The 27,976-nt window shown below is 36.9% G+C and overlaps 1 protein-coding gene across 1 annotated transcript in view; it reads left to right on the top strand.

The window, feature by feature from the left end:
* MYO3B (myosin IIIB) overlaps positions 1-27,976 on the top strand; it is a gene marked incomplete at its 3' end in the record, with an annotated part of 162,826 nt that overhangs the window by 114,067 nt on the left and 20,783 nt on the right. Inside the window, exons 22-26 of the mRNA XM_029284724.1 lie at positions 16,968-17,047; positions 18,005-18,013; positions 20,242-20,253; positions 24,422-24,499; positions 24,894-25,099. Coding sequence (XP_029140557.1) covers positions 16,968-17,047; positions 18,005-18,013; positions 20,242-20,253; positions 24,422-24,499; positions 24,894-25,099 — 385 coding nt within the window. The remainder of the gene's footprint in view (positions 1-16,967; positions 17,048-18,004; positions 18,014-20,241; positions 20,254-24,421; positions 24,500-24,893; positions 25,100-27,976) is intronic.

Here is a 27,976-nt window from a genome sequence, read left to right as displayed (position 1 = left end):
CATCTCCTAAACATTATTCCAGTAGAATCTGAATTCTTTTTTTTTTAATTCAAATCTCTTTCCCCTGGCTATATGAAAGCAGGTTGGGGAAAAAGGCAAGCCCAGTGTTTGCTGCCAATGCATATAGTACTAAACCATGGTTTGGCACTATATCTGAACCCAGAGCATTCTTGTTTACCATTCCTGTTGATGGATATCTTGTGTTATATGACTGGCTTAGTTCTCTCTAATCTCAAATTAGTTTGTGGATATTGTTGTTCATGATGATGTTAGAAATTATTCAGTGATTTTCTCTTTCTTTTTGGCTGACTGCTATTGCTATTGGAACGTAAAGCTATTGCAGATATGTACAGTATTAGCCCTGAAGTACAGAGAGCATTTGAAAAGGTACTGTTTGAGAACTGAGGTACAGGTAGTCCTCAACTTAACAGTGGTTTATTTAATGACTGTTCAAGGTTACAACGGCACTAAAAAAATGATTTATGACCATTTTTCACACTTAACCATTGTTGCAGCACCACCATGGTTACATGATCATAATCAGTCAGTAGGCAACAGACTCATGTTTTCATTGTCCCAAGGTTATGTGATTACCTTTTGCGAGTTTTGAGAAGTAAAGTCAATGGAGAAGCCGGATTCATTTAACATCCATGTTACTAACTTAACAACTGCAGTGATTCACATAACAACTGTGGCAAGAAAGGTTGTATAAAGGGGCAAAATTCACTTAGCAACTGTCTCACTTAGCAACAGAAACTTTGGGCTCAATTGTGGCCATAAGTTGAGGACTACCTGTACTGAGAATATTCTGCCTTAAATTATAACTCCCAGAATAGCAAGAAGAACAAAATCAAAGGGGTTATATATGAAAATGTTTTGAATTATCCCATTTAGGTTTTTTTCTTCTTTCATAACTCTTGCCTTTAATTTCTTTTGCTCAAAATTTCTTCATCTTTTTCTGCAATGCTCTTTTGTTTACCCCCAAAGCAAATAACACAATAGAAATATATATAAGCCCCTCTTTTCCAATTCATCTGCAGATTTCCATATTAGAGGTGCTTCCAAATGAAAGAAATTATCATAAAATAATTATTTTCACTCATGTTATTTGATAAACATCTTTGATTTTATGGAGGATTTTTCTCCTTTCCCTCTGTTTAAATTCTGATAAAATCTGGAATATTAAAAAGAATCTGTGCAGATTGACTCCTATACAAACTTAGCTAATTTCTAAGAGCTTTCTTTGAGTCCCTGGGCTGTAACTAATGAAATGCCATGTATTTTCTCTTCAGAAGTTTTGGGCTGTCCTTTCTTGGCATCTCCAAATGAGACTGGAAAAGATTTCTGAAACCTTGGAAAATTGTTGCCCATTATTGCAGAATAAGCCATACTAAACTAGCTGGATTGGTAGCAAGATTTGATATAAGGCAAATGGTCATAAAAAAAAATCCTTTTGTACTTGTGTCCAGAATCTGTAATAGCCTGGCAAGAGATACTATATATCCTGTTATATAAGTTGAATGTTTAAATTAGTTGCCTTTTCTTGAGAGTGCAACTGCTATTGGTGATTATGCCCCTTTTATCTTATTGTATACAGTTTTAGATCTTTTTCACTGTTTTATTGTTAACAGCAATTGTTTTAATACAATATACTTACAGAGTTGTGGGTTGTTATTCCTAATATAGGGTCTGAAATGAAAAGGTACTTTCTTGGACTGTGGATATATTTTTTTAAAAATACAGGAAGCTTAGAAAGGAAGGCACAAATAAATATATACACTCAGGCATCAGACTGCACCAAATTCTGCTGGCTTTCAGAGTAAACAGCTTTGAAAGTAGATCTTTTATATAAAAACTGTCCAACTCTGTACAACAGAGAAACCTGCATTGTTCTACCAGAAGTACACAGGGTTTGTGGTGGAATGTAGAAAGGGTTTGCAAATGTTCCACAAGGTGGTGCTATTAACAGAACAAAGACAAGGATGACTTTGAAAGTGACCTGGTGATGTTACTAAACATATTTCCTAAATATCACACAAATTGTATTTTTAAAACAGTTTTGCACATAGTTTGGGAGAAAAATATGTATTTGCTTATTAGAATGTATTCTGCAGAGCAATTCTATAGAAATCAAGACAAGTGAGTGCAACACAGCTTATTCCTAAATGAATAAACAATTCTGAATAAAGAATTGTACCCGCATAAAACAAAATTGAACAATAATGAACAAGACTGAAATATAAAAAATATTTTCCTTATGGAAGATCCTCCTAAACTCTTACATAACTCTAAATTTTATCAGTTCTAGAACATTTATGAGATACTCTTTGTGTGTAAAAACATTTTACAGTCAGGAGGCAACTGGCTGGTCTTACGGAGTCCTTGTTGCTCTTTGAGCTTAGTTCTGATCTTGGTTTTTGCTCAGAGAGGACCAAGGACTCTACAGCACAACCCAGAGCTACATATATTCCCTTCTATTAGAATCACTATTTTATTTTTGTGTTTTTTTCTGGGGGAAAATATGATTATTCCCTGCAAGACATATGGCTATATACAATATATATGGAAAAACATGAAGCAGCACAGTCCACAATGTATTCAGAATAGAAGTAACAATGCCCTCTGCAGATGATCAGTTAACTGACAACTTTTCCCTGATAAGTGAGATACTAATGCAGTGGTTCTCAACCTTTTTAATGCCGCGACCCCCAACTGTTCGTAAGTCGAGGACTAAACCAGTTGTAAGTCGAGGACTAAACCGGTCATAAGTCGAGGACTAAATCGGTCGTAAGTCGAGGACTACCCAACCAGTCGTAAGTCGAGGACTTTCCTTGCCCGGGAGCACCGCGCATGCGTGGTTCCGCCCCCTACGGCGGCTGAGGCGTAGCTGGCAAGCGGCAGAGACGGAGCAGGCCGACCACCAGCTGGCCCAGCCCAAGGGAGGTAAGGCACCCGCCGGAAAAGGGGGAAAAAATGGCGGACAGCCTTACTTGGCGACCCCCGTGAAATGGTCGATCAACCCCAAATGGGGTCGCGACCCATAGGTTGAGAACCGCTGTACTAATGGGTTCTTCTGATTTTATGGCTGTTTTTTTAAACAAATTAGAGAAGATGAGAATGTTGTAATTGTCTGCCTTATCCTAGTCCCTACCATGTTGCATTTAGCTCTGGATATTGGATCATGACAGAGCAAAACCATGATATGCATAACTCTATTTAGTTCAGTATATTTCCACCATACAAAATAAAGAAAGGCTAAGGGTTTTTTTACCCATGTTCCCCAGGAATTAGAACTTGCATCTGATAGTAGGAGAAATGTATAAGTATCACGACTAATTGACATTGAAAGCTTCATTTTCTTTTCTTCCGCTATCTGAATATATATTGCTGTACTTTTTTCTTACCTGAACCTCTGTTTCAGGTTCATTTGATGATGGTCTTAGATTGCAGACTATGAAACCTGGGAAGTTATTTCAGGAGCTATTGGCTTATACAGGTTTCCCTTCTAAAATGGGAGGAGGGGGGAGAATCCTCAGCCTCTCCCCCTTCCATCCTCTGAGGCTGCTTTCCTCAAACATTGGTCAAAGCAAAACTGAGGTATGTTGGAAGTGACCAGATTTATATTTTTGCATCTGCTATCCTCCTGAATCTCTGACATAACCTGAAACTGGAACGCAAGAATTGATTTACCATGGAATATAAATATACACCCTCACATTAAATTCTGATAATATTCAACTCATATTTTTTTCAAAATATAAACTAGCATTGCATACATCTCAATACTGAATGGAAAAACTAAACTACTTGAAAATGTAAGTGTATTTGGTTTGGTTCAACAAGTAATCCTCAACTTATGGCTGGTTGCTTAGTGACTATTCAAAGTTACGGCTTAGCTGGAAAAAGGGAGTTATGACCCAGGTCCAATGGTCGCCCCCTCCCCCCACATTCACATGACCACAATTAGGGCACTCAGCAAGATGGCCACATTTATGGCCATTTGCAGCACCCTGCAGTCACATCACCACATTTTATGACAGTTTTGCAGGAAGCGGGACATTACTTCTGGTTTTCAGAAAAACCACACCATAGCAAACAATGGTCATTTAAAACAAGCAGTGGTGTTTGTTTTATGAACGCAGTGTTTGTTTAATGACCACCACAAAAAAAGGTTGTAAAATCAAGCTTGGTCATATGACAGACACAATTTACATCTGTCACAACATATGACCGTAATGGGCAAGCTACATTATGGTCACGGTTGCTGGAATTGGGTATGTCTAGTTTAACAAAGAGAAGGACGAGGGGGGACATGATAGCAGTGTTTCAATATCTCAGGGGCTGCCACAAAGAAGAGGGAGTCAAGCTATTTTCCAAAGCGCCTGAAGGCAGGACAAGAAACAACAGATGGAAACTAACCAAGGAGAGAAGCAACCTAGAACTAAGGAGAAACTTCCTGACAGTTAGAACAATTAACCAGTGGAACAACCTGCCTCCAGAAGTGGTGAATGCACCAACACTGGAAGTTTTTAAGAAGAAACTGGACAGCCATTATTCCAAAATGGTATAGGGTTTCCTGCCTGAGCAGGGGGTTGGACTGGATGACCTCCAAGGTCCCTTCCAACTTTATCATCATCATCATCATCATCATCATCATCATCATCATCATCATCATCATCATCATCATTATTATTACTACTACTACTACTACTACTACTACTACTACTACTACTCATGCACTTTGTAGGACCCTTTGGGATTTTAGTATTTAATGAAAGCAACTGAAATATTCTGGCAAAGGAGCTAAATATTTCTTTTAGTTTTATAAATTAATTACTCAATTTTGCATATTGTCCAAGTAGGATTTTAGTTATTACAAATGGCAGAGGAAGAGTAGAATACAGGCTTACCTCATACACTTCTCCATCAGGAGAGGAAGATGAATGCAATCTGGCAACACCGATCATAAGCATGCAACTATTATTTTGCTTTTAATTAATAGCATTGTCTCCAGCAAAGAGCAGTTTCAGGAAACTTACAGTGTTTTTCAGATCGTTTGAATTCCAGTAACACTATGGCTGATGTATGTGCAGAATTTATTTCAAGGCTTGATATGTATCATATTTATTTTATTAAATATAATATGCTTCCATCTATGTTTATTCCCCTCCTTCAACATTTTTATGTAGAAAAAAGTCTTTATAATAAAATGAGTAGAATTTTGAGGCTGCATGATTTCCTTACTAAGGTAACTGAGGACTTTCCCCTTTTGGTATAATGAATCAGTAACAACAGCTATTATAGTGATAATGTAACCATTTATAGATAAATCCAAATTTATATTTTCTTTAAAAAAATGAGCTAAGTTAACTAAAAGCTGTTGAGTTTGTCTTAGAATTTAAAAAAGGCTTGTTTCTCCAACTATAGCCCATATCATAAAAGCTTGTAAAAATTAATTGTATTTTGTCACATTGCCCATAGTGTTATGCATACAAAGAGGACTTAAACCACAAATGGCAAAGGAACAGTTGTGAACTATGCTGACCTGCAGATGTGAGACATAGATAGAGCTGGATTTAGCAAATAAAGGGTTTTATTATACTTCACAAATGACTTCCTGGGGTCTTTTCTCAAATTCAGAGTTGGCTTGTACAATCATGCAGAGCGCTTTGTCCACACATGGTCTTCAACCCAAAATTACGGGAATTACAGTCAACACATCTGGATAGATCCAAAGTCAGGACATCACCTCTCCATTTCTCTTTAAAACATCTGATGGCTACTTTGAAGAATTGCAGTAGGATGTTATATTTGTGCTCCCATTCACTCCAAAGCACATTTTCTGTATTATTTCAAAACATCTCACAATTGCATTAATCAGTCATCTGAAACCCAATGAAAAGGCTCTCATCAGTCTAATAAGTGCCATAATACCCAGAGTTTTAAATTTTCCATTGTAAGAACTTAGCTGACAGCATCTTGAATGATGAATTCAGTTTGAACTCTCAATGGGAGTGAATTATAGATGTTCCCATTCATTGGTTCTGAAAAGTTCTTTCAACAACTTTCGACTGTGTCAGCCATAGAATGCAAATGCTGGATGTTTACAGAAACATTAATGATATCCCATTGCAGACAGACACACAATTTCTCCCAGAGTTATCTTGCAAATATTAAACAGCAGTGAGAGCCCTGAAACCTGCAGCACAAGGGAGAGAGCCCAACTTTTTATCCACTGAGATGTCCCAAGGGGTCAGGAAATGTGGACTGTTCCATCCAAGCCTAATAAACATCCACTAAGGTGACCAATACCTTTTCTTTTCATCACTGGGCCTGAATCCTGATTGAAAAGAATCCAGTTATCTAGTCCAGGGCTTTTCAACCAGTGGTACGGGTACCACCTGTGGTACATTGGCACCTGGCAGGTGGTACACGACCATCCTAGAAAAGTGGTAGCAGGGGAGGGGAATGAGCTGAACAGGTGGCAGCATTGCACAAGCCTGAGCGAGAGATGGCTGGAGCTGCAGGGCTGTCAGGGCTGAGTGGAAGTGCCAGGATCAGCGCCAGGCTCCAGCTGGAGTTCGGCGCTGATCCTGGCGCTTCTGCTGAACCCTGAAGAAGCACCAATCAGCTAGAATGTTGCCTTATCTCCAGGGTCTTGTGATTTACATTCAGATGCGTGGCAACTGATTCATATTTATGACGGTCACAGTGTCCCAGGGTCATGTGAAATGACCAAAATCTGCTGCAACCACCCAGCAGACGGGGGGAATAAAAACCACACACACCCCACCCCACCCACGCTATCAATCCTCAACAGAAATACAACAATGAAAACCTTGGACAGGAAGAAGAGCGCTGCCGGGTGGGCAGGCAGGAGTCTTGCTCGGCTGTGGCTTGGGGGGCACTTTTTTCAGTGCCATTGTAACTTTGAACAGTCACTAAGTGAACTGTTGTAAGTCGATGACTACCTGTACTTCATCATTTTTTTCCTTTTTTTTTTTTTTGGGTCATCAAGTTTTTCACCTTGCTAAGCGACTGGTGGTACTCGGATATTGCCATATCCTAAAAGTAGTACAATGGGTGAAAAGGTTGAAAAGCCCTGATCTAGTCCAAGGGAGAGAGTTACCTTAAAACAGGTGTGTCAAACTCACAACGTCACATGATGTGTTGTGGCATATTGTGACTTTTTTTCCCATTGCTGGCAATGGGGTGGGTGCGGTTTTGGCATGACGCCTCTGACCCACAGCCCAGCAGTTTGACACCCCTGCCTTAAAAGAACTGCTAAGTGACAATCTGCCAGTGCAATAAAGGCGGAGAAATACTGACATTGCTCTTATTGGCATAGTGTGGGCATAAACATTGACCATTATTCTTGCTTAGTCAGATTTTATTCTTTCTCCACTAATAATCTAAGCATCTCTTTTTTTAATATCCTCGAACTTCTTGATTCACCAAGAAGATTCTAGACTGGCAGAGAGAGAGGCTAGAGCAACTGCATAAGTGTTTTGATTGCTTCCAATTTCCAAGATCCATCGAAGAGTTTGACAGAACTGTCTGGAAGACTGCTAAGACAATCTTCAAGCACCCATTGGGATCCATCCAGATCCATAAAGCATATAGGGTGGAGTCAACTATCTTCATTAGTTTCCCACCCTCCAGTAGTCCTAGATGTCAATAATTCCAATTCACACCATAACGTGATCTGAAAATGGCAAAGAATTGTAATTTCAGTCATCGTATTCAGATTACACATCAGCTTCTCTAAGGCAAAAACGAGATATTGAAAATGTCTATTTATTTATTTATTTATTACATTTCTGAACTACCCATCTCTCTAAAAGAGGGACTCTAGGTGCTGAATAACAAAATATAATATATGCAAATTAATCATCACGGAAAATTTCCTAGAATACAATACTGGATTATGGTGATTGAAATTTCCCAACCCAATAATCAAGATTTTCAACCCCAGGTGGAAATGACGACAAGGAGCTTGGATAGATATCCAGACAGACAGCAGGGCGGGTGGGATACAAGTAAGAAGCCACAGGTCTTCCCTATAGCCCAATTTCATATACTGCTATCTCAAGAGAAGACTCCTGGGAATTTGCAAAGGTAGTTTTCAACATAATTACTCTCCCCTTTCCTGAGCCTGGTGTTGTGGCTGCTCCAAAACTCAAAACTCAGAAAAGTAAATCTCCAAGAAGGAAACAGCTCTGTCCTTACCCTGTGGATAATGTGGATGGTGCAATCTTATTAGACCCCGTGAGTGACCATATTGGATGGAGGCTTTTAAAAACAATAAAAGGGAGAAAAATCAAACCATTTTCCCCTTTTCCTCCTATGATGCAGAAATTTCAGAAGGATTTCACAGGGGAGCGTATTTCTATTTGTTCTCTTCAACTCACTCCATCAATTTTCATATATTAAAGGAGAGCTAATAATTTGACACAGCATTAGATAAAAGAGATGGTTGGAGGGGGGATCTTCTGGTTTGGTAGCTCTTCTGAGAGCACTTAATCTGAAGGTTGGGATAAAAATAGCATAGAGAAACAAGGAAATGAGAGCAACGATGCTCCAAATAGAATAAAATAAGATTTAGTTGAGAAATTTCTGCTGCATGTGTTTTCTTCATCTTCAGCAAAGCAGTCTCTTGACTAAATGTATGCCTATTAATAGTAGTTTTTAAATCCTGCCTCTTACAAAAAAACCTCCCCATCATGCAATGAACAATGTTAAGTATATCTTTAATAATCTATTTTATGGTTAAATCATCACTTGGCACTAACCACAGCAGAGTTATATCCTGGCAACATTTTTTTTCTGCCCTGTGCCCGTGACATTGCCTTCATCTTGTCCCCAGCTCCCACAGGAGCTTAAATTATCATTAGTTGTATCAGTGTTAAAATAATATCTTTCCCATTATTTTGACACTATTCAAGGGCAGCCTCAAGATGTATGAAATCTGCTAGGCTCTGTTACCAATTACCTTGGAAGGGGCTGGCAGTGGCTGTTAGCAGAAGCAATAGAGGCAGGATAGGGATCAGCAAACCAGACAGCAAATTTCATTCCTGTCATCCAGGATGCTTCATAGCTAGTTGATAAATTAAACTGGAATCTACTCAGTCTTAATCCAATAATCGGCTGACATACTATATTGTCTTTCTCTGTACAGTGTCTTTACAGAAGAGTTCATTGGGGATTTTTCCCAAGTAAACAGTTACATATTTGGAGTGTTCCTTTTTTAATAAGGTTTTTGCTTATGTTGTTTGCTGCTTTTGTTCAGGCCAGGAGCCTGAACAGCCTTTGGAATCTGAATGGTTGTGACTCAGTAATTGGGATTGCATAACTTGTGAGGCTAAAATGTGATGTGAAACTAACCAATATGGTTGCTTTATGGTTCACCATTTTTTTGTAAATCCAATCAGCATGTTATGAACCTGCCCAGAATTGATATTGTCCAATGAGATATAATTAAATTAAATATCTATCTGTCTTTCTGTCTGTCTGCCTGCCTGCCTGCCTGCCTGCCTGCCTGCCTGCCTGCCTGCCTGCCTACCTACCTACCTACCTACCTACCTACCTATCTATCTATCTATCTATCTATCTATCTATCTATCTATCTATCTATCTATCTAGCATCTATCTAGCATCGCTGCGCTTATATTCAAGTAAGAAAAGTACTTTTTGTTCTCTGATCTCTCCCATTAACCTACCTATTTTTATTTGTTTCATCAGCCTAATTTAGGATGGGAAACATTCAGTTGATTAAAATCCTTGGCTATGTACTAAAGGGCTACATTGCAAAAATCTGGATAACTACTAGGTGGCAGCAAAGAAATCCAGAAATGTTCTATTTATATTAGAAATATAAGAAACTAGCCTAACAGATAAAATATTTTTAGCACTATTTCAAAGTATTAAAATGTGGTCCTATATACATTCACTAGAAACAGAAAGGAGAGCCCAAAACAATTCTAAGGAGTAGAGTTTAAGAAAAAATATAGATTCATACTGCATGGCTAAAATGTATGTTAATGTACCTCATCAGGCCATCATTTCAGAAATATTTCCTTAACTAAACAAAGAGGCATAATTACCACAGGTGGGGTGGGGAAACCAGTGGGAGTGGGAACAAATTTTGATTTCCTGCTGGCTTCCCCATTGAGCTTCCCTATGGGAAGTTGGCAGAGAGCATCAGAAATATTCTTTCCTCTCTCCTTCCCTCTTCCCTTCCCTTCTCCTCCCTTCCCTCCCCTCCCATTCTCTCCTCTTCCTAGAAGGTAGGTAAATGACTAGTGCAGGGTGGGTGGGAAGAGCAAAAGATTGCAAGACTGGCTGGGAACTGTCCCAAAACATTGAAAATGAAGATTATGTGACCACAGCAGCAGTCTAGCAGATCAACTGCAGCTAATGGCAATGAAGCAGCCACAACTTTTTCCAAATTTCATTCTTTTGGAGATCACGAGATCTTGAATTTTGGACACATTCTTTAAGTTAGCCACATTTGAGGTATCTTTATTCAAAAATTGTTGCCATATGATGCGCTGTTCTGCCCACTTGAAGGTTATGATGAGAGTTTTCGTAGAAGGAATTATTTGGTGTGAATCATTGCTAAACATTATTTCTTCTGTAAAACTTGTCTTAGGAAATCAAACTGATTGCTGATGTTAGGGAAATTGAATGGTACTGTGCCTCCCACAATCCAGCATCTTGTTGCATATCAGTTTGTTTTGAGAACAACAATTTCTTATTGAGAAATAAGGCATTACATTCAGCAAGACTTACTTTGGTCTAACTATACTTTAAATAATGTAATTAGGAGACACAACTTCTTTGTGGAGAAAACTGGTGCATCATTAATACTGAAGGCTTTTTTATATTTATGGAAGATTAATGTTTCAAAACACTATTCTGGGCTATTAAAAGAGCATGTAAACAATTGAAAATGTAAAGATTATGTCACTGGACTGTGGGGTTCAAAAAAAATTAAAACAGAAATTTAAAATGCACATTTAAAGGTGATCCAAATGGAAAACCTTGTTAGTAGTGGTAGGAAACTCAAGTGGGTTGTATAATATAGGAATTCTAGTGCTCTTTTTTGTTTCAGATCAAATCAAATAATTATTATTTCCCCATTTAATCTTGCAAGTCATTATTGTAAACACAAATTAATTTATTCTCCATCTACATTGTGTCATATACAGATATGCAAGGAAATCTGCTAGCAAATTTAACAAAGAAAAGTAATTCTGTGAAGGAACAAAAGGATTTTCTGCCCATTTTTTTTGATTTGCCAGATCATGAATTATGAACAACTATTATGAACAATTGTTGTTCTGGTATATTAATTTATTTATGTTTATGCTAGCTCTCATTGTATCTTCAATAGAGTTTTTTAATGTATCTTTTCTACCTAATATTTCTATATAATATTCTTTATGTTAATTAAATCTTGCTTCCTAGAAAAGGAATTCTAAATGTAGAATTATATAGAGAGACATATAGATGTTTTTTAAAATGTTGCCTCTTTTCAGTTATATAGTATCAGCTATAGTTTAGAAATAAAAATAGCTTCATGGAATTAACATAAGTTCTGCAAAAGCAATGAGGAAAAAATGATCTTATTGCAAATAAGGCACTTTTAAAGTGTTAATCTGAAAAGAAGTGTTAACGCTTTATTTACTTTATTTACATTTAAATTAAAATGGAAACTTATTTATGTGTTATGTTTCTGAAAGGTGTGTGGCACATCTGCAGTGGCCTATTGTTTATTCATGCTGTAAATCCTTTGAAATGTGTTAAAATGCTTCCCACTCATTATAAAAATCCTGCCACCCATGGATTAGGACTTTGATGTCACCAATCCTGCTTCAAAGGGTTTTTTCAATGCTATTAATCACAGTTTAGCCTCTGAAGATATGTAGCCAGAGAAAACATTTGGACATCTTGTGCTCCACTCACTACTTAAAACTTTGAAATGTATCTGGAATGTTTTGCACATGCTTAGGCCACATCACTTCCTTCCTTCCTCTCAAAGCTTTTATTTTTAAAATCTCTCTTTCTTTAAAAAAAAAATCTGCAAAAACAATTTTTAAGAACAGCCTTAAAATGTTCACAACAAATACTTTTCCAGCCAGTCAACAAGGCATTCAGTTGATTCCCAATATTTAAAACACACTGTACTATTCAACTAATGTTGATTCATTTCACTCCCTGTTTTTCTTTTGAAACTAAAGCTATTTAAAAATACTTAATTGGCTGGATTAATTGATTAATTCATCAATTAATCAAGCAGACTTTGAATTCATAGTGGTGATGGTTCAGGTAGTTCAAGATCTTATTATATCTTAGGGCACATCTTTTCCTACTGAATTATTTTATACCCTTAAGATTAGACTAAAGAGAGAGCCCTTTAAAAAAAATTGTACAAGCCGCATTATTTCCTATGACACTTTATAGAAACAAAAGTTGGACTTTAAAGAAGCGGTACTGGCACCTTTGAACTTTGCTGTTGGAGGAGACTCCTAAGAACACCACGGACACACGGACACCCAAATAAGCATACTGATGAATCATAGAACAAATCAAACCACAGTTTTCACTCAATGCACAAATGCCCAGGCTCAAATTATCCTCCTTTGGACACAATATGTATGCAAAGACCTAGTCCTCTGGAAAAATGTTAGAAAAGGTGGATGGAAAGAAAAGAAAAGGACAACCAGCAACAAGATGGACAGATTCACTTACAGTAGCAAAGAGGTCACCATTAGAAGACCTGAAGGATAGATTAAGGACAAATTGTCATAAAGAAAAATCTATCTATATGGTGAAAATGACTTGATGGCAGCTATGATAGCATGTAGTTGCAAAATTGTTATCCGCAACACCTTTCAGAAAAACATAATGTGATCCTAAAAAAAACCTGTATCAGCTGCTACACTTTAATAGTTCAAATTCACTATTCCAATAATAATATTTAAGTCATTCCTCCAATATATACCCTTCCCAGGGTGCACTTACTCATGTATTAATATCTGCAAAGGAACTCTATTTGCTGTTTCATAACTGGGAAGATTCTCTTTCAGTAGAGGCCAAGTAGCACTGACATTTTTCTTTTTTCTCTCACATTTAAGACTTAACAATCACAATCTGACAATGAGTTTTCTCTCTTAATTTCTCCCCTATTAATATTCCCTGTTTATCAAGTAAATATATAACTTATTATTTAAATTGTTTTTTTTTATTTCTAAGTTTAGTTTAAACTGCAGTTTTAAACATATTTAAATAAATAAAATATTTATATTTAAATATTTATATTTAAATATGAAAATATTTTAAATAAAAATATTTAAAAAAATATTTATTTAGTTTGATTTGCTTTATCTTATTCATAACAAATTAAATGAAAGAAAAAAAATATTGTTTTCTTATGGATTGTGACCTGTCATGAAATTCTCTGGATAGTTTTGGGCAATAAGTAATAAATCTTGTGTTGTGGAGCTAATTAATGAATAAATGTATGGGATTAAAGGGGTAGATTTAATTATGGATAAAAGAAGCTGATATACATATCAGAAAATATGAATTAGTATCTTGTGGATTATTGTGTATACTTAAGGAAATAGGAACCTATAGGTAGATCTTAGTTAATTGTCACATTTCAGTGAATGGTTCTGATGAAAGAACTAAAGATGCATTACGAAAAATAATACAATTTTCTGAAAACATGATCCTGGAGAAAAAGTTATTTTTGATTGGTGACCTAAACACTGTACATAGGTGGGAACAAGATGAGAGGGTACAAAAAAGTGATTAGATCATTCAAAAATCCAAGAATTGATGAAAATGATGGAATGATTATTCATGTAGAAAATGTCGGTTCCAAGTAACTGATTTAAGGATGTCTACTTCAGTATACATATGACAAACAGGTGACTGTAAATGGGGCTTTTAGTCCAACTTCTACACAGGGAAGAAAATGTGTAAAAGCTGAACCTTACTTATTTTGTAAACAGTGGCAGGTGTTGTGCCTACCACTCAAGTGGAGCTGCACACAGACGCCTACCGCTCACACAGAACTATCCCCTTTCCCACCCCCCGCTGGATTGCCAAGCCGGAAAGGTTGGGGACCATTGATATAAAGCACAAATAATTGTCAGTGGGGATCTAACAAAATCCTGCGAGATATAAAAATGGACAAGATAGGGATTTCTATTGTCTCTTCTCTTGTTTATTTTAATTCTTGAAATATTGAATAGTACTGTAAGGCAAGGGAATAAAAATTCAAAAATAAACTTGTAAATTAAGTACATTTATTGATGACTTGTTATTGATCTGGAGGATCCCGTAAAATGTATAAAGACATTAATTGGAAGATTAGTTGTTGTGCTCTCAGGTTTTCGGGTTAATAATAAAATACTAATCTCTCTCTCTCTGTCTGTCTCCCTTCCTCCCTCCTCTCTCTGTTTTAAAACTATGTTCTGAATAGCCCTAAGGTGGTTGGGGGAAGGGGGTAGTTGATTCCAGAACAGTTTTTCTAAACTGCAAGGGAAAGGCAAAACTTGTCAGCTAACATTCAGAAGCTTCACACCCCATGAGGCATTGGTGTTTATGATAGCTCATCATTTTGCCCCTTGATCAGGGTTTCCAGGATGTTTTTCCTAACTAACAGTTTCTGCAGTTTGAGAAAGTTTGAAAAACCCTTGGTCTACTATGTTTGTTGATTTAAAAAGAGGACATAATGAAATGAATAAGCTTGAATGTGGACTTAAAAGTTGGCTGCTGAATTCAATAAATCAGTGCAAGTGGCCCAAGAATAATGAGATCACATACAAAACTATGTGTATTTTATAAGCATGTAATGAAATGCAAATGTAAGCATCTGTTCACCATTTTGCATATGTGTAAAATACACCTAAAACAATCTAAATCTACATAAATTTAAAGATGTGATAAAATGCCTCAGTATAAGAGCATACCCTGGTTCATTGTTATACAGCACCTTTTTTGGATGGAACCTTGTAAGGTAGGCAAGGCCGGTTGCATGACGTGGGTGAGTTTCGGCACCTTTTTTTTTTTTTTTAGAAAAAAAGCACTGAGTGAAAGAAACATAAAATTAAGTTGAAAGTAGTTGGAATATATCACAAATATATTAAGGAAGACTGAATGAGTTAAAAAGAAAAGAGAAGAGAGAGAAAAATACTAAACTATAAAAGGGAACAGAAGGAAAAAAGCCCCAAACCATTTTATATTGCATAGAAATATTAGTTTGGCCTTATCTTAAAATAAATCTTCATATCTTGATTTTAAAAAATGAAATCATCAGTCTTCACTTTGATAAAGAGTTCTGCTATTATTGAACAGTGATCTTTTACGCTGTTCCCTATAGTCAATAAAACAATAATTCTTCAAATAATTATAACTGTATATACATTCTTCTTTATTCTTTATCACTCTAATTATTCTTCATATAATTGTAACTATATATAATATAAAAACTAACTTTTGGGTGTATGGTGTAAATTTACATTCATATATTCCAATCCTATTTATAACAGCATATTAACAGACATCGAACCAAAATGGCATAATAATATGACAAGCTCATGCAGTATGTGTAAGTATACCTTCATACCAAAGTTAAGAGCCAGCCCTTTTAAAACTTATTCTGGAGTGATCAATAAATAGGAAAGGTTCAGTTGAAAATATTCAATCTTAAAATCATAAGAAAAGTTATTAATATTCTTTAAGATTCTTAGCTGTTGAATTGTTAGTATGACATATTTAAACACTTTATTCAAGAGTTCTTGCAAATAGCTAATATCTATTGTATTGATAGACTGACGTAAAGATTGATTGAAATAAAGATGCTTTACTAATGATATTACCTCCTCTAGATTGTAACATTTAAAGCGTGTGCCAATAATGGGAGAGTTTCATATTTTTATTTATTTATTTATATTTATCCCACCTTTGTAATTCTTATACTCAAGGCAGTGCACATATCTAATACTCTTTCCTCCTCCTATTTTCCTCACAATAGCAACTTTGTGGTATAAATTGGGCTGAGAGAACATGACTAGCGCAAAGTCACCCAGCCAGCTTTTATCCTAGGATGGGATTAGAACTCATGGTGTTTTGGTTTCTAGTATGGTTGCCTTAAGCACTACACCAAACTGGCTCACTGCTGCAAATGCATCTGGGCCAAATTTAACTGGCATATGGACCTAGTAGAAGCAGGCATAATTTACAAGAACAGAATGGCCTGGAAGATTGATGGGTGGAATTGGTATAAACTAACTTCAGTTAAATGTCCTTTTCTTTTAGCTCATTTATTCATTCATTCATTTATTTTGCCCACTTCTCGCTGTTTTGATTGCTTTGCATAGTATTTACCCACACACACACACACACACACACACACACACATTATTATGGGTATACAGTATTAATCTTGTTTTTCTTGCTCTTAATAAATACCCATGGCTTCATGATACTTACCTGCAGAGAGTTCTTATTTTGCTAGATAATGATTATATACAGAAAACAAAATATGCACTTGAATATATTTACAGAGGCCGGTGCAAAGGCTGTTTTATAAAGGGCCTCTGGGGAGGCTGGGATGGAGTTGCCTATGGGTGAAGTTCTAATTCCATTTGCAAAGATTGGTTTAATTTGTAAATCCAATGAGGGCATGCTTCTAGGTTGACTAAGAAAAATACCCAGTGTTCGTATTGCTGGTACTTATATTAGTTTGCCTGACTTTCTGATTTTCATGATCTTTTTGCCCAGTGGCAATCCACTTCCATATTGTTGCCAAGAAAGCAACACAGATGCATTATGCAATTACCAGGAGCCAAGTTCCACTTGAAGGGGACTTTTCCTTGTTTAATAATTGTTTCTAATCATTGCTACTTTCTCCTTCTGTCTCTTGCTTATTCTATCTCTCTCTTTTCAAATAGGTAACTTGGCTCAAACAAGGGTAAGAGTAACAGCTGCATCCAGATCTTTACCTCCACAGCTTGGGTCAGGTCGTATTAAGGTAAGTATACACCTAAACTTTGAAAAGTGTTTCATATTTGAAAAGAGCCTGAAGTACAGGTAGTCCTCGATTTACAACCACCATTGGGCCCAACATTTCTGTTGCTAAATGAGACATTCGTTAAGTAAATTTTGCCCCATTTTACAACCTTTCTTGTTAAGTGAATCACCGCAGCTATTAAGTTAGTAACACAGTTGTTAAGTGAACCTGGCTTCCCCATTGACTTTGCTTGTCAGAAGGTTGCAAAAGGGGATCACATCATCCCGGGACATTGCAACCATCCATAAATCTGAGTCAGTTGCCAGGATCCAGATTTTGATCATGTGACCATGGGGATGCTACAATGGTTGTAAGTATGAAAAACAGTCATAAGCCACTTTTTTCCAGTGCCATTGTAACTTCAAATGGTCGGTAAATGAACTGTTGTAAGTTGGAGACTACAGTATCTGTATACTAGAGGGGCTGAAATGCTTTCTTGTTATTTATTCTCACTTAGAATTCATTTTCAAAGGCACTGACTTGTAATAGTCGCGCTATTTAATTTTGGTTAATTATTTGTCACATTACTATTAAAAAAGAGGTTTTGCTTATTTTTTTTCCTCTTTAGGAGAATAATCTTTATTACCATTTCCTTTCTTTTTATTGGCTTTTTTCCTTGCTCTTTCTTATTAGTTGCACACAGAAAAATTAACATGTAATCTCCCTCCTGGGAATAATGCATTAATACTGTAGTCATACATGGGCTTTTAAGCAGTTCCCTCCTGACCATAGTAAAAATGACAATAAAGGTTATCTAATCTAATTTCTGTTTTTAAGTAAATCAGACATTTGACATAAACTAACACTGACATTCTTTTGAGATTTCTTCATAGCATATATAGTTTAACATTCTCCTCATTCATTTTCATGATTAAGTTTGGTGAATTTGGTAGACAGTACTCAACCAAAGTATGTTAGAGTCCCAAGGCCATCCTCCAATTATTTGATTGAATTAGAAATTATATAAGTCTTTTTCCTATAACTTTTGGTGAACACAGATGTGACACAGCTTCTCCTCCTCCACCCAGCTTTTGAATTCTCAGCAGTGGAAGTCACCAAAGTTCTACTGTAGATGGAACATTCCTTGTGCTACCAATAAAAACAAAACAAAACAAATGCTTCATCTTTGTATAAACTGTCTTAACTGTCCTCAAAGACGACAGTGATGGTTGCCTCCTCCCAGATTAAATAAAGAAGGTAGCTTCACTGCATGTTGGAACCTCTAAAAGGACATAGAAGGTGAAGGTGTTTCTTCCAATTGATTTCATTAAACAATACCAAGAAAGCAAGAGAACTAAACACAGAACTGCTATTTTTGCTGGCAGCTCTGAAATTTCTATTGATTTTAATTTTATCCTATTTTTTTTCCAGAGCCAGACTCTTTCTTCAGTATTGATATGTAGGCCCACACATAAAAATGATAAACTGAAAAATTGGAATTAAACAACACTATGAAATAAGGCTGAAACATCTTTGAATCAGTATCTTTCTTTGGACATTTTGTACAAGATACAAAGTGCTATCATCTATTGTCCTCTTTCACCAGCGAAAGGAGTTATCTTCCATTTAGAAGTACCTTTGATCAGATACAGGTAGTCCTTGACTTACAACCACAATTGTAACTGGAATTTCAATTGTAAGTCAGTATGGTTGTAAGTCGAGTGTAACCAGACTTGATTTTAGGATCATTTTTTCAGGGGTTATAAAGCAAATCACATGGTCATTAAATGCATCACAAGGTCATTAAATGAATCTAGCTATTCCAATGGACTTTTTTTTTGCTGGAAACTGATAAAAAAAAATCACAAATCATGATCATGTGACGGCAGGACACAGCAACCCATCATAAATGCGAGCCCATTGACAAGCACCTGAATTGTGATCACATGATCCTGGGTGTAGTGCGATAGTCATAAGTGTGAGTACAGGTCCTAAGGCACTTTTTGCAAGGCTGTTGTATCTTTGAGCCATCCTTAAATGGATGACTGTTAAGTAGAAGACTATCTGTAATGTAGAGCAGCCTACTTTAAAACTGATTACACCTCCCTCCCTTTCCTAAATAACCCTTCCCCTTGTGCCATCTTTGCTGTTGCAAAGAGAGTTGTCCCTAACTCTCTGGAGAAAATTTAGAGTGGCACAGTGAACTGCAGAGGGAGAGCAATTCAATGAAAATCAGGTCTTTCAATTAGCAGAGACTAACCCAGAGGTCCCCAAGCCCTGGTCCGTGGACTGGCACCGGGCTGCGGTGTACCAGAAACCGGGCTGCGCAAACAAGCGAAGCTCCATCCATGGGATACAGGCAGCACACGAAACCACGTCCTCTCCTTTCCCCATAGAACTGGTCCCTGGTGCCTGAAAGTTTGGGGACCTCTAGAGGGGTAGGCAACCTCGGCTCTTTTATGACTCGTGGACTTCAACTCCCAGAATTCCTGAGCCAGCATAGCTGACTCAGGAATTCTGGGAGTTGAAGTCCACGAGTCATAAAAGAGCCGAGGTTGCCTACCCCTGCTCTAGACTAACCGGATCTCTGTCCTTGAGACAGGAAAGTAATTGTAGGTGTATAGATTTAAAAACAAAGAAGAAATAAAAAGTAAACCAAATAGCCTTTAGCCCAAAGAGACCGGTTTTCCTGAATGCTGACAACTGGAGATTAAAAGAACCTTAGAAGATAATGCGGAGCAACGCTATAATGCACTAATATGGGATTCATATTCCCTCTCTCCACCAGAGAAAAAGGTTGTGCATTTCTGCTTGGAAATATCTCCCTCGCTTCTTTCCCTTTAGATGTGAATTTAGAAGGTTGACATTTCCTTGGTTATGTGACCTACATTTCTCATTGCCCATGCTGAGGCAGCATTTCTTTCCTCTAGCCTTACATGGGACTTTTCTGTCACCACTAGAAATGTCTTCCAGAGGGGCTCTTTTAACATTTTCATTTGAAAACTGTTTTGTTCTCTGAAGAAGAAAACAGCAACTATTCTCAGTTTTGGAAAAGAAGGTTTTATTTTTCCACATTCCCCCCTCCTTCTCCCCTCTCTGTATCAGTCTGTCTCTTTCCTGGCACTATATCAAAGAGTCTCTTAAATCCACTCCCACTCTTGTAATTCTCCTGGGTACTTCTTTCTTCTCCTGGCTGTTTTGCATGCACTCCTAAGTATCTCCTCAAAGTAAGGCATGGCATTCCTATTTTGCGATCAGCCATCTTTTCTATCCCTTAATGGTATGGGACAGGTGGATGATTTTGGGGGACAAGGGGAAGAGACTCTGCCTAGGAAACAGTAAGACAAAAGGTAGGAGCCCTCGGTGGCTCAAAGATCAGAGGAAGAAGATCCTTAGGAGGGACTTGCCTGAATGGATCAAGCAGTTAAAAGTGCCAGCAGGAAGTTGTACTGACTTACAATTGAAATTCCAGTCACAATTGTGGTTTTAAGTCAAGGACTACCTGTATCTGATCAAAAATTCATCAACAGACTTGCAAACTTCTGTTAATGTAGCCTTACAGTAAAGTAGTATTAGCTCATCTAGTCATGTTTCTTGTCTGTTTTACCAGGTAGGGTTGACAATGCCTCTGCTCGTAGCCCCCTCTGAGAATATTAGGCTGGATCTGACATGACTTAGGAAACAGGATGTGAAGTGGTGGCCTCTGAGCTTAAAGCAGGTGCTAAAAGTTCTGCACAAAGGCTTCACATATTCTTAGGTTAACCACCTGTTCGTAGCAGATGGCATACTACCACAATGTGTGGGTGTGTGCTAAAATGTTTCTAAGCTCCATATGAACAGGGAGCAGATTGTCTTATTTCATTTGGGTGATGCAATGAAACAAAGCAGCTTTTGATTGGCAACTACTAGAGGAGATTTTTTTTTTCATTCACAAAATCTGATGCATGTACTTATTTTTAATTTAGAACAGCTGTAATGTTAGCATAATGAAGGCATGTTATAGAGTGCTTGCTATTTCATGTATTTGTTTGGGGGGATGAAGTACTTCAAAGTTTTTTATTTAGAAAAGTGACAATTTGACAGGAAGAACCAACTAATGACATGGGGCAATAGAAAACTACTCCAAAAGGGTATAGAAATGTTAATGTTCTAGGGCAAGGCAATGTGAGAGGACAATAGATATCTATCCATATTATTTAATCCTGCTATGATTCATCATGCATTATAGATCATTACAGTTGTCTACATCTTTGAATCCTATGGGGAGAAAACTTTTTAAACCATACTCTAAATTACAAAGTGGCATATCATTACTTATTTCCAGATAGTTGGTATGTGCCCTATGTTACCAAACTAGCACTATGAACCAAGAGATGGTGTCAGTAGGCTTGAAGACACCTTGAGATATTTTTTATAAAGATTCCTCTCTCAAAAAAAAAAAAAAAAAACCTGAAGAGAAAAACCCTAAAGGGATAGAGACACAAGATAGCTCAGTGAATCACAAAAGTGTTAACTGGCCGTAGAACATCGTCTTTGAGCTGGAGTGGAATAGAGTGTTTGGAATCCTGAACAGGGAATATCTTATCCTACAGCATTTACTTCTGGACCCCACTTGTTTTGTATAATGGTATCATAGGTAAATGAACATTGCATTTGTTATTATGTTTGATATTGGTTCTGATAATAAGTCAGTTCAGCTTATTCCTTTTCCTCTGATGCATAGTGAAAAGTATATAGATTTTTCACATAAATACATACAGTACATCAATACTATTTAAATGGGACAGATTACTAAGTTTTGTCACTTGAAGAGAGTTTCTTTTATTGAATAAATGGACTCGATTAAAAAAAAAAGGCACTGGGTTCCAAATTTATATCTGTCTGTATTATTTTTTTTAAAGGCAAGCTCAGATCTTGGTGTTGGTGGATGTGGTCATATAATTTTCTTGGCCATAGCAGCATACCATGGGCATTGTCTTATGACTTGGGGACAAAAAGAAAGGACTTGGGGATATCCAGAGAGTCAGCAGTAGGTGTGGAATCAGGTTGCTGGTTGTGACCCTTAACTGGAATTTTTGTTCCCCCCTATCTAAAGACCCTCCCTTGTAGGACTAGAACCAAGCAGGTAGCCAATAGGTCTCACTAAACCTCCCACTCCAGTGACCAAGGGAACCGCCAGCTTTTTAATGCCTTACAACAGTGGTTCTCAACCTTTTTAATGCCGTGACCCCAACCGGTCATAAGTCGAGGACTAAACCGGTCATAATTCGAGGACTAAACTGGTCGTAAGTCGAGGACTAAATCGGTCGTAAGTCGAGGACTACCCAACCGGTTGTAAGTCGAGGACTTTCCCTGCCCGGGAGTGCCGCACATGCGTGGTTCCGCCCCCTGCGCCGGCCAAGGCGTAGCTGGCAAGCGGCAGAGACGAAGCAGGCCGACCACCAGCTGGCCCAGCCCAAGGGAGGTAAGGCACCCGCCAGAAAAGGGGAAAAAAATGGCGGACAAAAAAAATGGTGGACAAAAAAATGGCGGACAGCCTTGCTTGGCGACCCCCATGAAATGGTTGATCGACCCCAAATGGGGTCCCGACCCACAGGTTGAGAACCACTGCCTTACAAAATGCTTAACAGGACTGGGTTAATCCAGATCTCTAGGGAGCTGCTATTCCATAGGGCAGGTTCTACCTAATTACAGATAGCCTTCACCTTTCAACCATAATTGGTACTGGAACTTCCATTGCTAAGTGAAGCAGTTGTTAATTGAGTTGTTAAGCAAATTCGGCTTCCCTCGTTGACTTTGCTTGTTAGAAGTGCCTGGGAAAGTCACAAATGGTGATCACATGGCCCAGGACACTGCGAATGTCACAAATACATAAATTAAATGAATGGTGATAAGTTTGAAGACTACCTGCAATGAAGAAGAATAAAAGTAGAGAGATTAACGCAGAAGAAAGAAAGACTGAGAGAAATTCAAATGCATACCCATGGTTCAGGCATGTCTACTTGCACTTCTAAGCTTGGTTCTGTACATGTCATGTTGAGTAATAAAGTCAATTCACTTTTACTTGTCCTACAATGAAAAAGGAATCTCTGCAAGCAGATTTTTTTTTTCCTGAGGTTTGAGGTGTACATACCCGATTGGTAAGACCTCTTCCTTCTGGGTATGTTCTTTCTTTTTCATTACACAAACTTGAAATCACTGTGGCACAAAAGGCAAATTAAGCAGCTTGTCTGGAAGTTTACTGATTTCTGCTGTCAGTTGGAGGGAGCGCTTGTGACTTCAATCCAGTTGGGCAAAGCTTGTACTGTATTAAGACTAACCAAATGGCACAAAGCAATGTACATTGTCAAAATATTAACTATTTATCCTGACAAAGGTAAAAGTTTAGAACCATATCATCCTACTCTAAAACAGAAAACACATCCGTCATATTGGTGAAGAATAAATAGATTTATAGCTATATATTATCAAGCAATCTGCCTATCTAGCTGCATTTCCCCCCCAATGTATAAGACTATCCAAGTCTTGATTGCAGGAGTGTCTCAGCAGCTAATGGGGACTTTCTACATTTACTGCATTGACCCAGGGTCTTTTTGGACTACTTTCTAACCTTATCATGAATTCTGGGGGGAAAAAAGTGTTACAAAATTTTTATCACTCTAAAATTGGGGAGGGAGTTTGAAGATAGTCATAATTAAACACAGCTTTTTGCTTCTGTATATACAATGTGATGATGTTAAAATCTCCCGCTCTTCTCCAAACTGCTCTCAGACACTGAGAGATCAGAGGTGCATGAAAATGAGGTTTAGGTAGTCCTCAACTTACAACCACAATTGAGCCCCAAATTTCCATTCTAAGCGATACAGTTGTTAAATGACTTTTACCCATTTTGCAAATTTTCTTGTCATAGTTATTGAACTGAATCATTGCAGTTGTTCAGTTAGTAAGACAGTTGTTAAGTGAATCTGACTTCCCCATTGGCTTTGCTTGTCAGAAGGTTGCAAAAGGGGGTCACATGAACCAGTTGTCAAGCATCTGAATTTTGATCACGTGACCACAGGGATGCTGCAACAGTTGTAAGTGTGAAAAACGGTTCCTTTTTTCAGTGCTGTTCTAACTTTTAATGGTCACTAAACGAATAGTTATAAATTGAGGACTACCTATACTGCACATTGTGGTAGTTGGCAAGCAGTTGTTTTTTTTTGAAGTAGGAAACTTTTCTCTACATACACAGATCAAGATGGATGCACAGTCTTTAAATGGATAGGAACAATGTTGGGAAACATATATTGAAGATATACTGTATGTTTCCTAACTCATATATCATACCTAACAAACGTAAGCATAATAACAGATGGCTCAAGACTTTTTTACCTCTCTGATTTTTGTTTCCAGATTGACACCATGGAAATTATGAGGCATCCTGAGGAAACCACCAACATGAAGAGACAAACTGTGGCTTCCTATTTCAGGGTAGGGAATTTAAATTGTACTACTATAATTTCATTGCTTTCCCAAGATCTCATTTAAATAATATTGGCAGTATGCCTGGCACTGTGCTGAACATTCATAAGCCCTGCCAGAAGGAATTCCTTGAGATGGACAAGGCAGGGATGAATGAACATGTCAGCAAATGGCTTAATTATTTTAGTAAAATTGAGGAGTGACCGAGGTCAAAGGAAAACTCTAAAGATAAGGCTTAACTGGGTAAGAAGAAGGCAGATTTTAAAAGGGATTCAAACATATTTATGAATCTATTATATCTTGTTAGAATATAATAGGTAAGGAAAGGATGCCTAGATTTTCATTCCCTTCAAAGAAAATAGTGCTCTTGTGCTATATTTTTATCATGCTTTCCTTTCCTTAGTATTCTCTGATGGATCTGCTATCTAAAATGGTGATTGGGCAACCTCACTTTGTTCGCTGTATTAAGCCCAATGATGACCGAGAGGCATTGAAATTTTCTCAAGAAAGAGTCTTAGTGCAGCTACGCTATACTGGCATTTTAGAGACCGTCAACATACGTCAGCAAGGATATTCTCATCGCATTCATTTTGAGGAGTTTGTAAAAAGGTAAGCTATTCATGCTTTATACTAAAGAATTACCTTTAAAAATGTCTTTTAGTAGGATTGGAGGCTAAATTGTTCAGAGCCAGTTCACCAATTCCTAGATTATAGTAATTCAGAAAACAGACAGGGATAGAATTATGTGGCTATGGTACCATATGTATCATAGTTATATGGCTGCCCATCCCACAAAAAATCTGAATTGGGGCAGCAGATATGCAGTTAAGAGAAGATAATATTTTAAAAAATATTTTCTTCCTCTTTTACAATGTTGAAAAGTTATAGTTTTAGGAGGTTTTGATTAAAAAAACAAAAGAAAAAATCTACATTTGACAATTCCACAAATGGCAAGACACAAATATTGGAAAACAGGGGGCAAAATTGGTAAAAAAAAAAAATCAGGACAGGTTGAATTTATCAATTGTATGATGTGCTTTTAGTTTTGTCTTTTACTAGAACATTTGGCAGATTTGTTACCAAGATTTTCCCCAGTATGTGGAGAGTATATTGATCAGTTAAAAGGTAACATCTTCTTTGAACTGAGTAAATCTCCTGGTGAGTTTATGGAGGCATCCCTGTACCGTAGTTTTCCTGCATAGTAGATTATATTAGAGAATATTAGAGAATATATTTCCACTGCCTTCTAGGACATCTTCTCAAATTTTCCCATTAGTTCCATGAAGGTTTTCCATTGAACTATTAACTAGGTTCATTTCTACTTTTTCTGAAAAATAATTGGTATGGCATATAAAATGGAGAAAGAAAAAAATAAGCTTAACAGAAACCAAATAAACAGAATAGGGGGAGGGGGAAAGCAAAGAAAAAATTATACACAAAGACATTTTTTAAACAACAGGTTAAATCTTAACTACCTTACCAGTATCCCTGAGACTTTTCTCTGTTTCATATGAAATAGCTGAGAGCAAATATATTTCATCAATCCAAGATTTAAAATAAGTAGTTACAGATCCTACAGTTTCCACTGAAGGAAAACCACTTTTAGCTGCAAGTCATGCATAATAAATCCAGAGTTTTTCATACATTGTTATATTCCAAATTTTTGGTATAAAAATTACCTTACAGTAGCATTCTTGAATTTTCCTTTTCTTCCCAGTCCATAACTTATGAATATTAAGGTAAAAGGAAACAATCACGGAGCAGCTCAATGTCCCCTCCACTAGATCATAGGTTGAGGTTGACATCTACCTCTTAATAAACATCTTGTAAGGTATCCAATACACTAAGGAAAATGCTTTGTTGATTTGGATATAATTAAAGATTAAAAGTGCATATTTAACATTCTTTAAAATCTTAACTCATTGATATGACAGGATATTGCAACTTCTTGTTCCAATTTTCATGCAAATAACTGCTTCTATCTTGATAATACTCTTCAACCAATCAGTTTAACCACAAACTTGAAGACCTATTTAATTACCAAGGGCAGACAAAGTCAGGCAGATAGTGTCATCTGCAGAGACTTTGATGGGTCAGAAGATAAATAATTGAATGACTCCTCAAGAGACATTCAGTGATAATGATCTAGAGGCCATCCAACAGTACAATAATATATTTACAGACCAACTATAAGCCTCAATACATTGGCTGGTAAAGGTTATGAGGTGAAAGAAGCATCTCTTTGGCAACAGGAATTCTTCCAGCTCACAGGTAATGCTATTTAGGTTTTGAGATAATGCCTGTATCAGTTGATGTTCCCAAGACATAACATTTCAGGTTTGAGGCATACCGTAGATAGTTTTGGACCTTTTAGTTCTAAAGATTTTTGGATCTCTGAGAGAACTTGGGGTCAGGTCTCCAGTTACATTAGTAGTTCTAACATGCTTAGTTTCCTTCCATTGAATGACAGATTTTTTTAATAAAAAAATTAATAAAAGCAGCTGCAAATTGCTAGGGAAAAATAGATATTCCCACTCACTTGTTCTTACATGGTCCTTTTTACATTTCAGCTGGGTGGATTCATTTAGATGTAATACATAGACCAAATTTATGGTATATGCATACATATGAATAGTCATAATTTGCCATTCTGTCTGCTGCTCATGATAGCATATATGATTTATGTGCAACAATTTGGGGTTAGCCTAAAGAATAGTAGCTAGGTCATAGTTATCCAATGGGCTTCTGGTTGAGTTAGACTTAAAAACAGGTATTTTTTATTCCATTCTAACATGACATTCATTTTAACTCTTGCTATTGAGTTAACCAGCTATTGAAATCTGTTTTATGCTATTGCTATTTAATGTCTGTGACCTGCTTTTAATTTTAAATAATTGTGTATTTTATTTTATTTTATTTTTCCTTTAGAATATGTGAAATATACACATGGAATCATTTCTATGATTTACAATCGTTTTTATGTTGAATTTTACTTCTGTTACATATGCTTAGGTATAAGGAATATATAAAAACATTTCAGAAAAACAGGCCCAGACACTAAATGCAATGGCACTTCATCCTTTTTTGTTAAACAGGCAAGTATAAACAAGAGTTTTAAAATGTCAGTAAAACTAAGGATATCAAAGATTTTTCTAAGCCAATGACTTTATATTTTGATCCATTTTTGTAACTTACCAACAAAATAAATGAAACATTTCCCCCTTGATGTTGCTTAATGAATAAGCACATTTCTTACAAATAGGCAAACTTCTTATCTCTAGTAGCTGCTGTTTTGTAAACCCTTAACAGGAAAGATGAGTACAGAGTACTCAAAGACAGGAAATAGACAGTCTGAGGTAAATAAAAGCTAAACTTTTGTTTGATGCTTTGCCTGTCTGGTTTTTATGTGTTATGGGGCTATTTTATGTGGCAAGCCTGGAACTTACTTTAGAAACACAAATTTTAATTGCTACGAATTCTCTTAGC

The sequence above is a fragment of the Protobothrops mucrosquamatus genome, unplaced genomic scaffold (assembly GCF_001527695.2).
Source record: "Protobothrops mucrosquamatus isolate PMUCROS unplaced genomic scaffold, P.Mucros_1.0 scaffold866, whole genome shotgun sequence".
Classification (NCBI taxonomy): domain Eukaryota; kingdom Metazoa; phylum Chordata; class Lepidosauria; order Squamata; family Viperidae; genus Protobothrops; species Protobothrops mucrosquamatus.
The sequence above is the reverse complement of the archived record's forward strand: the minus strand, read 5'-3'. Positions and strand labels throughout refer to the sequence as shown.